Consider the following 14,799-nt stretch of genomic DNA (forward strand, 5'->3'; position numbering starts at 1 on the left):
TGTCTAGGCAGCTCTTTCCCGCTCCCTTTGCACCTCTAACTCCTTTAGCTGGAGCTCATTCTCTCTTTTCTTCTGTTCCGCGTCCAACCTTAATTTTTCCAACTCTAACAACTCTAACACCCCAACAACTGGTTTCTTTTCAGGGATAAGTTCCAATACCCCCAGCGTGAACACATCCTCGGATATATAATACTGGGCTATGGCCCTCTATATCTCCCACTTTTTCATTGACGGCTTCAACTCTGATAGATTTAAACCTTTTGCAATATTCACCAAGTCTGTCTTTTTGGCAATCTCTAGCGCCTTCAGAGTGGGGTTTTCTATAAATTCATCTATATCCATCTTTGCTGGTTTCCCGTCTGGTTACCCACCCCCGTTTGCTGGTTTCCTGTCTGGTTACTTACAGCCCGATTCACTGCCCCCCCCCACCAATTTGGTATCAAATCTCGAGACGAGGCCCCAATTTGTTATGTACCCCATAACTGGGTGTCTTATCAGCAAAGATAGAAGTATCCATTGCAGTCTGGTACTATTATCAAAACAGTGTTTATTAGTAAAATATACAGATATTACACGTTAGCAATACTAAACCTAAAAGTGTGGGTATAATAATAATCAATAATAAACAAGCTCTCTTGATGTCTAGGGGATAATGAATTGTCATATGTGAATATAAAGTTCAGTTCAGTTCATACAAGCTGAGGTAGTTGTTGGTCGATGTGTTGTAATTGTTGGGGAGAGAGAGAGAGAGAGAGAGAGAGAGAGAGCGAGCAAACAGTGACAGCCAGTCAAACCTTCCTTTACAATCTTGATCCATTGATGTGTTGGCCATTCAGGTATGACTGCTCTGTCCTTTAGCTAGACCGTTCTTCTATGGTGGACTCGTCACCCAGATAAGGGTGGACACACACACAAGCCCCCACCGGCCTCGCTATAAACACTGTGAGTTAAAATTGACCGATCCTTTGTCAGGTCTCCGATGCCCCACACTTTCTCATGGGTTCCAACACTTAAGCAGTGCTCACTAGTGTGTCTCTTGGTGTGTCTGAGGGGTGTCTCCCCAGACCTCAGTTTTATCCCTATTCATGGGGTCTCAGGTGTCAATCAGTTTTGAATGGCTCAGCCTATCAAACCAGCCCACTCTGGCTGTCCACTGAGGAATTTTAATGAACAGAATAGTACCAAGTAAACAGCCCTCTCCAGAGCCATAAGTCTTACAGGAGTCATAATATAGTGGAACAACAAGTCTCTTCCTCCCTGTGTTATCTCTCCCTTATCCAGTCCCAGTAAGTTTTTGTTCCATCTCTTTCTCTGTCATCAGCTGCCTGGCAACAGTAACGGTTTGTAATTCTCCCAGGGGAGGGGGACATGGGCAACCCTGCACCCTTCTGCTCATCAGAGCTGTTCATCCTTCGTAACAATAGTAACTTAAACAAGATAAACAGAGGTTAATAGTATTATGTATATATATGTGTGTAAATAAAACTCCCAAACTATTGAGCTCGGGAGAAACAAGGCTTGGAGTCTTGAGATGGTAAATTATGAAAGTTCAGTTCATCCACAGAATAGGTGATGAGAGAGATATTTGTAATCCAGGGTAAATGTTGAGAGAAGGCAATTATGTCGAATTCCACAGGTTCCATGGTGGTAAAACGAGAGAACAGTCACTGTAGATTTTATCTGTCATCCTTCCAAATCCACATACTAATTATCACCCAACGTGACTTGTCACAAGGGGTATCGTCTTCAAATGAATTACCACACCATGCCCAGGCAAGGGTTAACACATCAGTGGTCTTCACAGGATATCCCAAATCAGATCCACTCCTATAGCTCAAACAAGGTAACAACCACACATTTGATGTAAGCTGAATCGATAATTAACCCACCCTTCTGGGCATAGGAAAAATCCAAACAGTGACCCTTGGCCACTAGTTCGCTTGTTTCGATCCTTCCATTTTTCCTCCTTCATCTGACTCTGAGAGTCTGTGTCCAGAGTTAAAGCTCAACAAGCTGCGAGCGATGTAAACAAGCTGCGTCAGACTTATTCACCTTCTTAATCACTCTGTCTCTCTCAAAATAACAGTCCACAGCAAATGAAACAAAGGGATTCATAACAACGGCCACTCCCCATTGTGAATTGACTGGTGTGCCAGTAGTTGGGATGAGTGAGTGAATCCCTTCCCACATTCTCAACAGGTAAACTGCATCTACCCAGTGTGAACTCGCGGATGTCTCTGTAGGGTGGAAGAGCGAATGTATCTCTTCCCACATTCTGAGCAGAGGAACGGCTTCTCAGTGGTGTGAACACGCTGGTGTCTCAGCATGGTGGAAGATTGAGTGAATCTCTTCCCACATTCTGAGCAAGTGAACGGCTTCATCTCAGTGTGAACTCGCTGATGACTCTGTAGGTGGGATGACTGAGTGAATCTCTTCCCACAGACTGAGCAGGTGAATAGCTTCTCCCCAGTGTGAGTTCGCTGGTGTCTCTGTAGTTGGGATGACAGAGTGAATCCATTCCCATAGACTGAGCAGGGGAATCGCTTCTCCCCAATGTGAACTTGCTCATGACTGTGTAGTTGGGATGAATGAGTGAATCCCTTACCACATTCTGAGCAGACGAACGGCTACTCCCCAGTGTGAACTCGCTGGTGCCTCTGCAGTGTGGATGAATGAGTGAATCTCTTCCCACAGACTGAGCAGGTGAAAGGCTTCTCCCCAGTGTGAACTCGCTGATGACTCTGTAGTTGGGATGACTGAGTAAATCCCTTCCCACATTCTGAACAGGTGAACGGCTTCTCCCCAGTGTGAACTCGCTGATGACTCTGTAGGTTGGATGAGTGAGTGAATCCCTTCCCACAGACTGAGCAGGTGAATAGCTTCTCCCCAGTGTGAACTCGCTGATGTCTCTGTAGGTTGCATGACAGAGTGAATCTCTTCCCACAGACTGAGCAGCTGAACGGCCTCTCCCCAGTGTGAACACGCTGATGTCTCTGTAGTTGGGATGACTGAGTAAATCTCTTCCCACATTCTGAACAGGCGAACGGCTTCTCCCCAGTGTGAACTCGCTGATGACTCTGTAGGTTGGATGGATCAGTGAATCCCTTCCCACAGACTGAGCAGGTGAATGGCTTCTCCCCAGTGTGAACTCGCTGATGACTCTGTAGTTGGGATGACTGTGTGAATCCCTTCCCACATTCTGAACAGATGAACGGCTTCTCCCCAGTGTGAACTCGATGATGTCTCTGTAGGCTGGATAACTGAGTGAAACTGCTCCCACAGTCTGAGCAGGTGAATGGCCTCTCCCCAGTGTGAACTCGCAGATGACTCTGTACTTGGGATAACTCAGAGAATCTCTTCCCACAGACTGAGCAGGTGAACGGCTTCTCCCCAGTGTGAACTCGCTGATGATTCTGTAGGTTGGATGGATCAGTGAATCCCTTCCCACAGACTGAGCAGGTGAACGGCTTCTCCCCAGTGTGAACTCGCTGATGACTGTGTAGTTGGGATGACTGAGTAAATTCCTTCCCACATTCTGAGCAGCTGAACGGCTTCTCCCCAGTGTGAACTCGCTGGTGTCTCTGTAGGGTGGATGAATGAGTGAATCTCTTCCCACAGACTGAGCAAATGAACGGCCTCTCCCCAGTGTGAACTCGCTGATGACTATGTAGTTGAGATGACTGAGTAAATCTCTTCCCACATTCTGAACAGGTGAACAGCTTCTCCCCAGTGTGAACTCGCTGATGACTCTGCAGGTTGGATGGATCAGTGAATCCCTTCCCACAGACTGAGCAGGTGAACGGCTTCTCCCCAGTGTGAACTCGCTGATGACACTGTAGTTGGGATGACTGAGTGAATCCCTTCCCACATTCTGAACAGATGAACGGCTTCTCCCCAGTGTGAACTCGCTGATGTCTCTGTAGGCTGGATAACTGAGTGAATCTCTTCCCACAGACTGAGCAGATGATCGGCTGCTCCATTGTGCGAACTTGCTGGTGAGCCATTAGGTCAGATGACTGAGTGAATCCTTTCCCAGAAATTCAACAGATGACCAGCCTCCGCCCGGTGTGGTGTGAACTGACTGGTGTGTCCACAGGTGGGAAGACCAACTGAATCCTTTCTCACACACAGAACAGGTGAATGGCCTTGCCCAGTGTGAACTTGCTGATGTACCTTCAATTGTAATAACCGAGTGAATCCATTTCCACTGTCTGAGCAGGAAGGATGGTCGATAGGATCCCATGTTCCACTTCTTAACTATCCAGACAGAGACAACAAAATAGTCGTGCCATGTTTGAGCTTCCTGGAGACGAATTCCTTCCCGTTTTTAACCTGTAAAAAGATTTACAAAATCCATCAATGGGTTTAGGACAACATTTCAGATGAGATTACTTGAGTTGCCAAGGTTTGATCTGGTATCACACTGTTACAGTGAGGTTCAACCCAAGTTGGACAAAGAAATCATCTCCTGACTGGGCAGAGTGCTGGCATCTGGAATGACCATCAATTCCCTGATACTCTTCCTGTCTCTATCAGAATGGGGCATTTCTACCGTCTCCAATTTGAGCTTTGGCTCAGTTTGACTCTCTCCATTGGTATTATTCCCTGTTCCTGCCGAGCAGCATGGGTGCCTGGCCCCAAAGTAACTGAAACAGTCTCACGTAAATAGTTGTTCTGGATTTGCATCTAGGATTTTCTTTTATGTATTATTAACTTCACGTGCCACAGTTTTAACGCCATATAAAAAAATTCCTGCTGATATGAATGGTTGGTCCGCACAGCTGTTAGAAGGACGTAGACTGAATTTTTGTATTATTGTCACAGTAATAGAAAATTGCAACACAGAAACAGGCACTTTGGGCCATCTAGTCTGTGTTGAACTATTTAATCTGCCCTCTCCCATACCCCTACCATCCAGGTACCTATACAAACCTCTTAAATGTTGAAATCGAGCTCGCATGCACCACTTGTGCTGGCTGCTCATTCTGCACCCAGATGACTATCTGTGTGAAAAAGTTTCCCCTCATGTTACCCTTAACATTTTAACTTTCACCCTTAACCCAAGGCCTCTGGTTGTAGTCCCACCCAATCTCAGTGGAGAAAGCCAACTTGCATTTACACTATCTCTGCCCCTCTATCACAATCAAATCTCCCCTCAATCTTCTACATTCCAAGGAATAAAGTTCATACCAAAGTGCAACAACTCACACTTGTCTGCATTAAATTCCATTTTCCATTTCTCAAACCATTTTGCCAGCTGGTCCAGATCGCACTGCAAGTTTAAATGCTTTTTTGGCATTGACTAGCTGGGCCTAAGAGCCTGTTTCTTCACTGAACTTCTCTGTGTTTCTATGGCAGAGAAGCTGGCCAAACTTGCTTGGAAGGTAAAGGGTAGGAGTGACAATTGAGCAGCAGTGGCTGGAGTTTCTGGAGCAATTCGGGACCTGAGTGATTCCACAGTATTGGAAGCAATAGAAAGACAGGAGGACACAACTGTGGCTAAAATGAGAAGCCAAAGCCAACAGAAATGTCTAAAAGAGCAGGCAAACAAAGAACAAAAACTATTCGGAAGCTTTGAGAAACCAAAAGAAGACAACAAAAAACGTCAGATGAGCTCAGTGTGTGGAATCATGATTTGTTGTCATTAATAGGTCTCGGTAGCACCTAAAAATCTGAGGCATTTAGAGGAACAAAATATACGAGGCTTCAATTTCTCTTCAAAAGCATGGTTCCCTGGTCCAGTTACCTTTCAACTTTCATTTTGGCAGGCACATACAAACTCTACATCCTCAAAAATTCACATCTGAAGGCCTCTCACTTAGAGGTACTCCTTTGCCAGGAAACAACCTGTCCCAAACCACACTTGTCAGATCCTTTCTGATACCATCAAAATTGACCTTTCTCCAATTTAGAATCTCAATCCGTGGTCCAGACCTCTCTTTTTCCATATTTACTTTGAATCTCATGGCATTATGATCACAAATTTTGTCACCACCCTGGATCATTTCCTAACAGCTTATTGCACACTTCTACATCAGGAATTCTACGTACTGATTAAGGGCACATTTGTCAAACTTTACCCCATCTAATCCTTTTACAGTATGGGAGTCCCAGTCAATATATGGAAAGTTAAAATCACTTACTGGAACAACCTTTTTTCTTGGCATGGTCTGCAATCTCTCTGCAAATATCTCTAAATCTCTCAGACTGTTGTGTGTAAACAAGCCCCAATAACGGCCACAATATCATAATTCCCTGTCCTGAGCTCATCTGGCTTTCCTCCGATGCTTCTTGCATTGTGATATACACAGCTCAGCACATTCATCGCACCATGCTCAACCATTTGATTGCTGATTCTGTCTGAGGTCTGAACAACATCTGACTGGTGTCAAGAAAACAAACTCCCCCTCATTGTCACAAAAACAAAGGAGCCGGTTGTGGATGACAGGAGGAATGGAGACACTCTAACCCCTCTTGACATCAATGGATCTGGGGTTGAGAGGGTGAACAGCTTTAAGTTCCTCAGCATAAACGTCACCAGGCATCTCAGATTGTCTGTACATACCGGCTGTGTTGTGAAAAGAGCACAGCAGCACCTCTTTCACCTCAGATGGTTGAAGAAGTTGGGGATGGGGCCTGAAATCCTAAGGACTTTCTACAGAGCATCCTGACTGGCTGCATCACTGCCTGGTATGGGAACTGTACTTCCCCTAATCTCAGGAACCTGCAGAGAGTGGTGCAGACAGCCCAGTTCATCTGTAGATGTGAACTTCCCACTATTCAGGACATTTACAGAGACAGGTGCGGAAAAAGGGCCCAAAAGATATTGGGGACCCAATTCACCACAACCACTAACTGTTCCTGCTGCTACCATCCAGGAAACGGTACCACAGCAAAAAGACCAACAGGCTCCGGGACATCATCTTCTATCAGGCTATCAGACTGATTAATTCATGCTGATACAATTGCATATCTATGTTATACTGACTGTTCTATGCACAAACTATTTATTATAAATTACTATAAATTACACCACACATTTAGATGGAGATGTAACATAAAGACTTCTACTCCTCATTTACATGAAGGATGTATGTAAGAAAGTCAATTCAATTCAATTCACCCTCTCCACTATCTGTCCTGTCATTCTAGCTCCCATTCCCCCTACAATTCATTTTAACCACATCAGCACCCCCCTCCACCACACTTGCTCTCGCAGCCGTACCACTAGGATATTAGTCCCCTTCCTGTTCTGTTCCCCTAACTAATGAATCCCCTATCACTCCTTTGACTTTCCTCTGCCAGGTAATCCCCCCTAATACTTTCTAAAGTATTCCACCTGTTGTTGTGTGGGATGGCCACAAGAGTACTTTGTGATGCTATTTAACCTAATTTCCCTTCCTGACTGTCACCCAGTTCCCTGTGTCCTGTACCTTGTGTGTAACTCACCTCTCTTCCTGTCATATCTATCACCCCCTCCAACTCCTGGATAATCTAGAATTCAACCATTTCCAGTTCCAACTCCTTAAAGTGCCGGGTTACAAGCTGCAGTTGGATGCACATCTTGTAGGTGAGGGCATCAGGGACACTGGAAGTCTCCCCTCCTTCCCACCAACGTCCCCTCTAATTTGTAATGACAAGTGTGCACATAAATCATGTACCGTGTATTTTTTTTACACCAGTTTCTGTGTTGTACATAAATATTTCCCCTGAACCCTCTCCAGATGACAGACGGTGATGAACTCTGTGATGGCAATGACAATGAATATGAAGGGAAGGGCAGTAGTCTGTCTCACTGGAGTCTGGCACATTTCTGACGTGAAAGTTACTTGTTGCCCAGGGCAAAGGTGTCTGATATAATCATGTACCCAGAGCGAATGGGTCAAAACATGTTCTCGCCTGTAGAAAAGTTCAGAACAAAAGGAGGTGGAACAAACAACACACACACAAAATGCTGAGGAACTCAGCAGGCCGGGCAGCATCTATGGAAAAGAGTACTATTGCTGAATTCCTCCGGCATTTTGTGTGTGTTGCTTGGATTTCCAGCATCTGCAGATTTCCTCTTCTTTGTGATGGGAGGTAGAACAAAGGTGATTTTCTCAACTGCTGATGTAAAAGATTTTGTTCCCTTTCTCCGAGTTCCTCATCCTTGCATTTAGATAGCTGGAGCTCAGCTCTGTCTGAGAATCCATCGGTTCCCATTCCCTCATCAGCCGGGAGTTCCCCGGGGCCCGTGTACGGATCGTGGGGCTGAGAGAGAGGGAAGAGGGCAGGACTGTCCCGGGATTGTTGGCCACGGTCTCCGGATTTCACAGGAATCGCTCTGAAGTCGGTGTTTAAGATAAAAACACGGAGAATCGCTCTTACCTGTAGCCGCCATTTTCAAGGCCTTCTGTGTACTGCGCGCATGCGTGATACTCGGGGACGTCCTCAGCCTGACGCCTGCGCATTTCATCGGCGCTTCAGCGCCGGCAGAATTCTTAACGCATGGCCCTATGGGTAATCACGATGCCATTAAACATTTCTGCAAGCACCGGTTCAAAGTCCATACCTCATTTTTTTCGTGTGTATAGAAAAATCTGCAGCTGTTTTAACGCAGAAAGCAGTTTCCATAAGCAATATACTCAATATCAATGTGTATCTAAGTAAAATGCAGTTATAAAACACAGGAGATTCTGCAGTTGCTGGGAATACAGAGACGCACACATACAAAATGCTGGAGGAACTCTGCAGTTCAAGCAGCAACTAGGCAGCGGAGTACACAGGCTAGGCATGCTGAAGGGGCTCGGTCTAAACGTTGCCTTTTTATGCCTCTCCACAATTGCTGCCTGACTGTTGATTGCCACCAGTATTTTGCAGAAATTAACCACCTTTTTTTTCGATCAACCAGTTTCCAAATGTTTCTAATCTTTCTTTTGCTGCCACATCCTGCTGGTCTGATTCCTCTTCCTCCTCTTTGCAGCCCTAAAGTCTGACTCAATCTGGCAGCTCTTTGGTTTCTGACTCTACACCATCGAAGATTCACTCGCTAATCTGCTGTCAGACTTTAGAGGTGCATTGTGTTAGGAGACCGCAGGTTCGTTTACTGTGAGTGTCCCTTTAATTGCCTGAGTGAGGTGGGTCTGTGACGTGAAACACCAACGGAGGGAGAGAGAGAAGGGGAGGGGAGGAGAGGTGGAGGACAGGAGGGGAGGAGGGGAGAAGGGGAGAGATAGAGGAGGAGGGGAGGGGGGAGGAGGTGAAGGGGGGAGGGGGAGGGGAGGAATGGAGAATGGAGAGGGGGGAGAGAACGTCAAAATCACAGTGGGTTTATCGTCTTATTCAAACCGGAGAAAATCATGCAGGTGTATAAGGTCATGAGAGGCATTGGTCGTGTGGATAGACAGAGGCTTTCCCCAGGGCTGAAATGGCTAACACGCGGGGGAATAGGTTTAAGCTACTTAGAAGTAGGTACAGAGGAGATGTCAGAGCTAAGTTTTGTTTAAGCAAAGAGCGGTGTGTGTGTGGAATGCACTGCCAGCGACGGTAGTTGAGGCGGATACAATAGGGTCTTTTAAGAGGCTCTTAGATAGGTACGCAGAGCTTAGGAAAATTGGTGGCTATGCGGTATGGTAATACTAGGCAGTTTCTAGAGTATGTTGCATGGTCGGCACAACCATGTGGGCTAAACGTATCTGTAATGTGCTACAGATTTCTATGATTCTATGAAATTCAGTGGAAATCCTTCCTCCCACAGAGTAGTGACTAGTTGCAACCTGTCATTTCAGGGTGAGTGAGAAGGGAATGGCCGGGGTAGATTTTGATATTCTGATATGGAACAGAAACATCGGCAGGGACTTCTCTAGTGAGAAACGGAATTTGATACAGAAGTGATTTATCTGTCACAGATCCACAATATTAAACGCCAGTCTAGTTTAAGGCTAACATCAGTAGAACAGACTCCTCCAATGCTAAGTGACCAGGGTTCAGTCCTGGGTGCGATGAGCAGCCGCAAGAACTGCAGAATCTGACAGTAACAGTCCCTCATGAACCTGCAGCTGCCTTCAGTCACCGTGATGGTTAAACCTTTCACACGGAGCTGATTTGAACTTTCTCCCTGATGTGAATTTGCTGGTGTTGCAGCAGCTGGGATGAGTGAGTAAAACTCTTTGCTCACTCCGGACAGAAATGTGGCCTCTATTTACTGTGAACTCACCGGAGCATCACAAGGTGGGTTAACTGAATGAGTCTCTTCGCACACACGGAGCAGGTGAACAGCCGCTTCCCAGTGGGAAGCTGTTGGTGTATCTGCGAAGGCCGACTGAATCCGTTCCAAAATGAGAGCCAGTGAAGACGTCACAGTGCTCTGAACGTCATGGCGATGTATCCAATCAGATCACGGACATGGACACGTGTTCGAGCTCTCCTTGTAGCGAGTGGGGCGCTGTCTTCTCCAGCATCTCCGCCTCCACATTCAAGGATCGGCGGCATTCAAGCGCTGGTGAACTGACAGATACAGCGGAGTGAGTGTCGCTTTAAGTGCCTGAGGGAGGCGCGGCTGTGACTTAACAAATGGTCCATGTTCTGAGAGATCAGGAATTCACACTGAGCACCCCGGGAATCAGATCTGGTATGGACCATGTTCTGAGAGATCAGGAATTCACACTGAGCACCCCTTGGATTAGATCGGGTATGGTCCAGGCTCTGAGTGATCAGGAATTCACACTGAGCACCCCGGGGATCAGATCGGGTATGGTCCACGCTCTGAGTGATCAGGAATTCTCACTGAGCACCCGGGGATCAGATCGGGTATGGACCATGTACTGAGAGAACAGGAATTCACACTGAGCACCCCGGGGATCAGAACGGGTATGGTCCATGCTCTGAGAGATCAGGAATTCACACTGAGCACACCGGGGATCAGATCGGGTATGGTCCATGCTCTGAGAGATCAGGAATTCACACTGAGCACCCCGGGGATCAGATCGTGTATGGTCCATGCTCTGAGTGATCAGGAATTCACACTGAGCACCCCGGGGATCAGATCGGGTATGGACCATGCTCTGAGAGATCAGTAATTCACACTGAGCACCCCGGGGATCAGATCGGGTATGGTCCATGCTCTGAGAGATCAGGAATTCACACTGAGCACCCCGGGGATCAGATCGGGTATGGTCCATGCTCTGAGTGATCAGGAATTCACACTGAGGTCCCCGGGGATCAGATCGGGTGTGGTCCACGCTCTGAGAGATCAGGAATTCACACTGAGCACCCCGGGGAACAGATCGGGTATGGTCCACGCTCTGAGAGATCAGGAATTCACACTGAGCACCCCGGGGATCAGATCGGGTATGGTCCATGCTCTGAGAGATCAGGAATTCACACTGAGCACCCCGGGGATCAGATCGGGTATGGTCCAAGCTCTGAGAGATGAGGAATTCACACTGAGCACCCCGGAGATCAGATCGGGTATGGTCCATGGTCTGAGTGATCAGGAATTCACACTGAGCACCCCGGGGATCAGATCGGGTATGTTCCACGCTCTGAGTGATTAGGAATTCACACTGAGCACCCCGTGGATCAGATCCGGTATGGTCCACGCTCTGAGTGATCGGGAATTCACATTGAGCACCCCGTGGATCAGATCGGGTATGGTCCATGCTCTGAATGATCGGGAATTCACACTGAGCACCCCGGGGATCAGATCGGATATGGTCCACGATCTGAGTGATCAGGAATTCACAGTGAGCACCCCGGGGATCAGATCGGTTGTCGTCCATGCTCAGAGTGATCAGGAATTCACACTGAGCACCCCGGGGATCAGATCGGTTGTCGTCCATGCTCAGAGTGATCAGGAATTCACACTGAGCACCCCGGGGATCAGATCGGGTATGGTCCATGATCTGATTGATCAGGAATTTACACTGAACACCCCGGGGATCAGATCGGGTATGGTCCACGCTCTGAGTGATCAGGAATTCACACAGCACACCGGGGATCAGATCGGGTATGGTCCATGCTCTGAGTGATCAGGAATTCACACTGAGCAGCCCGGCGATCAGATCGGGTATGGTCCATGCTCTGAGAGGTAAGGAATTCACACTGAGCACCCTGGGGATCAGATCGGGTATGGTCCATGCTCTGAGTGATCAGGAATTCACACTGAGCACCCCGGGGATCAGATCGGGTATGGTCCATGCTCTGAGAGATCAGTAATTCACACTGAGCACACAGGGGATCAGATCGGGTATGGTCCATGCTCTGAGAGATCAGGAATTCACACTGAGCACCCCGGGGATCAGATCGGGTATGGTCCATGCTCTGAGAGATCAGGAATTCACACTGAGCACCCCGGGGATCAGATCGGGTATGGTCCATGCTCTGAGAGATGAGGAATTCACACTGAGCACCCCGGGGATCAAATCGGGTATGGTCCATGATCTGAGTGATCAGGAATTCACATTGAGCACCCCGCGGATCAGATCGGGTATGGTCCACGCTCTGAGTGATCAGGAATTCTCACTGAGCACCCGGGGATCAGATCGGGTATGGACCATGTACTGAGAGAACAGGAATTCACACTGAGCACCCCGGGGATCAGATCGGGTATGGTCCATGCTCTGAGAGATCAGGAATTCACACTGAGCACACCGGGGATCAGATCGGGTATGGTCCATGCTCTGAGAGATCAGGAATTCACACTGAGCACCCCGGGGATCAGATCGGGTATGGTCCATGCTCTGAGTGATCAGGAATTCACACTGAGCACCCCGGGTATCAGATCGGGTATGGTCCATGCTCTGAGAGATCAGTAATTCACACTGAGCACCCCGGGGATCAGATCGGGTATGGTCCATGCTCTGAGAGATCAGGAATTCACACTGAATACACCGGGGATCAGATCGGGTATGGTCCATGATCTGAGAGATCAGGAATTCACACTGAGCACCCCGGGGATCAGATCGGGTATGGTCCATGCTCTGAGTGATCAGGAATTCACACTGAGGTCCCCGGGGATCAGATCGGGTGTGGTCCATGCTCTGAGAGATCAGGAATTCACACTGAGCACCCCGGGGATCAGATCGGGTATGGTCCACGCTCTGAGCGATCAGGAATTCACACTGAGCACCCCGGGGATCAGATCGGGTATGGTCCATGCTCTGAGAGATCAGGAATTCACACTGAGCACCCCGGGGATCAGATCGGGTATGGTCCAAGCTCTGAGAGATGAGGAATTCACACTGAGCACCCCGGGGATCAGATCGGGTATGGTCCATGCTCTGAGAGATCAGTAATTCACACTGAGCACCCCGGGGATAAGATCGGGTATGGTCCATGCTCTGAGAGATCAGGAATTCACACTGAGCACACCGGGGATCAGATCGGGTATGGTCCATGCTCTGAGAGATCAGGAATTCACACTGAGCACCCCGGGGATCAGATCGGGTATGGTCCATGCTCTGAGTGATCAGGAATTCACACTGAGGTCCCCGGGGATCAGATCGGGTGTGGTCCATGCTCTGAGAGATCAGGAATTCACACTGAGCACCCCGCGGATCAGATCGGGTATGGTCCATGTTCTGAGAGATCAGGAATTCACACTGAGCACCCCGGGGATCAGATCGGGTATGGTCCATGGTCTGAGTGATCAGGAATTCACACTGAGCACCCCGGGGATCAGATCGGGTATGTTCCACGCTCTGAGTGATTAGGAATTCACACTGAGCACCCCGGGGATCAGATCTTGTATGGTCCACGCTCTGAGTGATCGGGAATTCACATTGAGCACCCCGTGGATCAGATCGGGTATGGTCCATGCTCTGAGTGATCGGGAATTCACACTGAGCACCCCGGGGATCAGATCGGATATGGTCCACGCTCTGAGTGATCAGGAATTCACAGTGAGCACCCCGGGGATCCGATCGGTTGTCGTCCAAGCTCAGAGTGATCAGGAATTCACACTGAGCACCCCGGGGATCAGATCGGGTATGGTCCATGATCTGATTGATCAGGAATTTACACTGAACACCCCGGTGATCAGATCGGGTATGGTCTATGATCTGTGTGATCAGGAATTTACACTGAGCACCACGGGGATCAGATCGGGTATGGTCCATGCTCTGAGTGATCAGGAATTTACACTGAGCACCCGGGGATCAGATCGGGTATGGTCCACGCTCTGAGTGATCAGGAATTCTCACTGCACACCGGGCATCAGATCGGGTATGGTCCATGCTCTGAGTGATCAGGAATTCACACTGAGCACCCCGGCGATCAGATCGGGTCTGGTCCATGCTCTGAGAGATCAGGAATTCACACTGAGCACCCTGGGGATCAGATCGGGTATGGTCCATGATCTGAGTGATCATGAATTCACAATGAGCACCCCGGGGATCAGATCGGGTATGGTCCATGCTCTGAGACATCAGTAATTCACACTGAGCACCCCGGGGATCAGATCGGTTATGGTCCATGCTCTGAGAGATCGGGAATTCACACTGAGCACACCGGGGATCAGATCGGGTATGGTCCATGCTCTGAGAGATCAGGAATTCACACTGAGCACCCCGGGGATTTAATCGGGTATGGTCCATGCTCTGAGAGATCAGGAATTCACACTGAGCACCCCGGGGATCAGATCGGGTATGGTCCATGCTCTGAGAGATGAGGAATTCACACTTAGGTCCCCGGGGATCAGATCGTGTGTGGTCCACGCTCTGAGAGATCAGGAATTCACACTGAGCACCCCGGGGATCAGATCGGGTATGGTCCACGCTCTGAGAGATCAGGAATTCACACTGAGCACCCCGGGGATCAGAT

At 48.4% G+C, this 14,799-nt stretch overlaps 1 protein-coding gene across 2 annotated transcripts; it reads right to left on the reverse strand.

Moving 5' to 3' along the window:
- Positions 1-536: 536 nt before the first annotated feature.
- Positions 537-10,469, reverse strand: LOC132389819 (zinc finger protein 229-like). Of its 2 annotated transcripts, none has more exons than XM_059962376.1 (3): positions 10,196-10,469; positions 8,368-8,493; positions 537-4,332 (listed from the first exon to the last, which is right to left on the reverse strand). In XM_059962376.1, exon 3 carries the CDS (start codon positions 4,002-4,004, stop codon positions 2,628-2,630), a length of 1,377 nt encoding a protein of 458 aa, XP_059818359.1. In that variant the 5' UTR covers positions 4,005-4,332; positions 8,368-8,493; positions 10,196-10,469; the 3' UTR covers positions 537-2,627. The 2 variants fall into 2 exon arrangements, with proteins under 2 accessions (XP_059818359.1, XP_059818357.1); XM_059962374.1 differs by having other exon boundaries at positions 8,368-8,585.
- Positions 10,470-14,799: the final 4,330 nt, after the last annotated feature.

This window comes from Hypanus sabinus, unplaced genomic scaffold (assembly GCF_030144855.1).
Source record: "Hypanus sabinus isolate sHypSab1 unplaced genomic scaffold, sHypSab1.hap1 scaffold_668, whole genome shotgun sequence".
In the NCBI taxonomy this organism is placed as follows: Eukaryota; Metazoa; Chordata; class Chondrichthyes; order Myliobatiformes; family Dasyatidae; genus Hypanus; species Hypanus sabinus.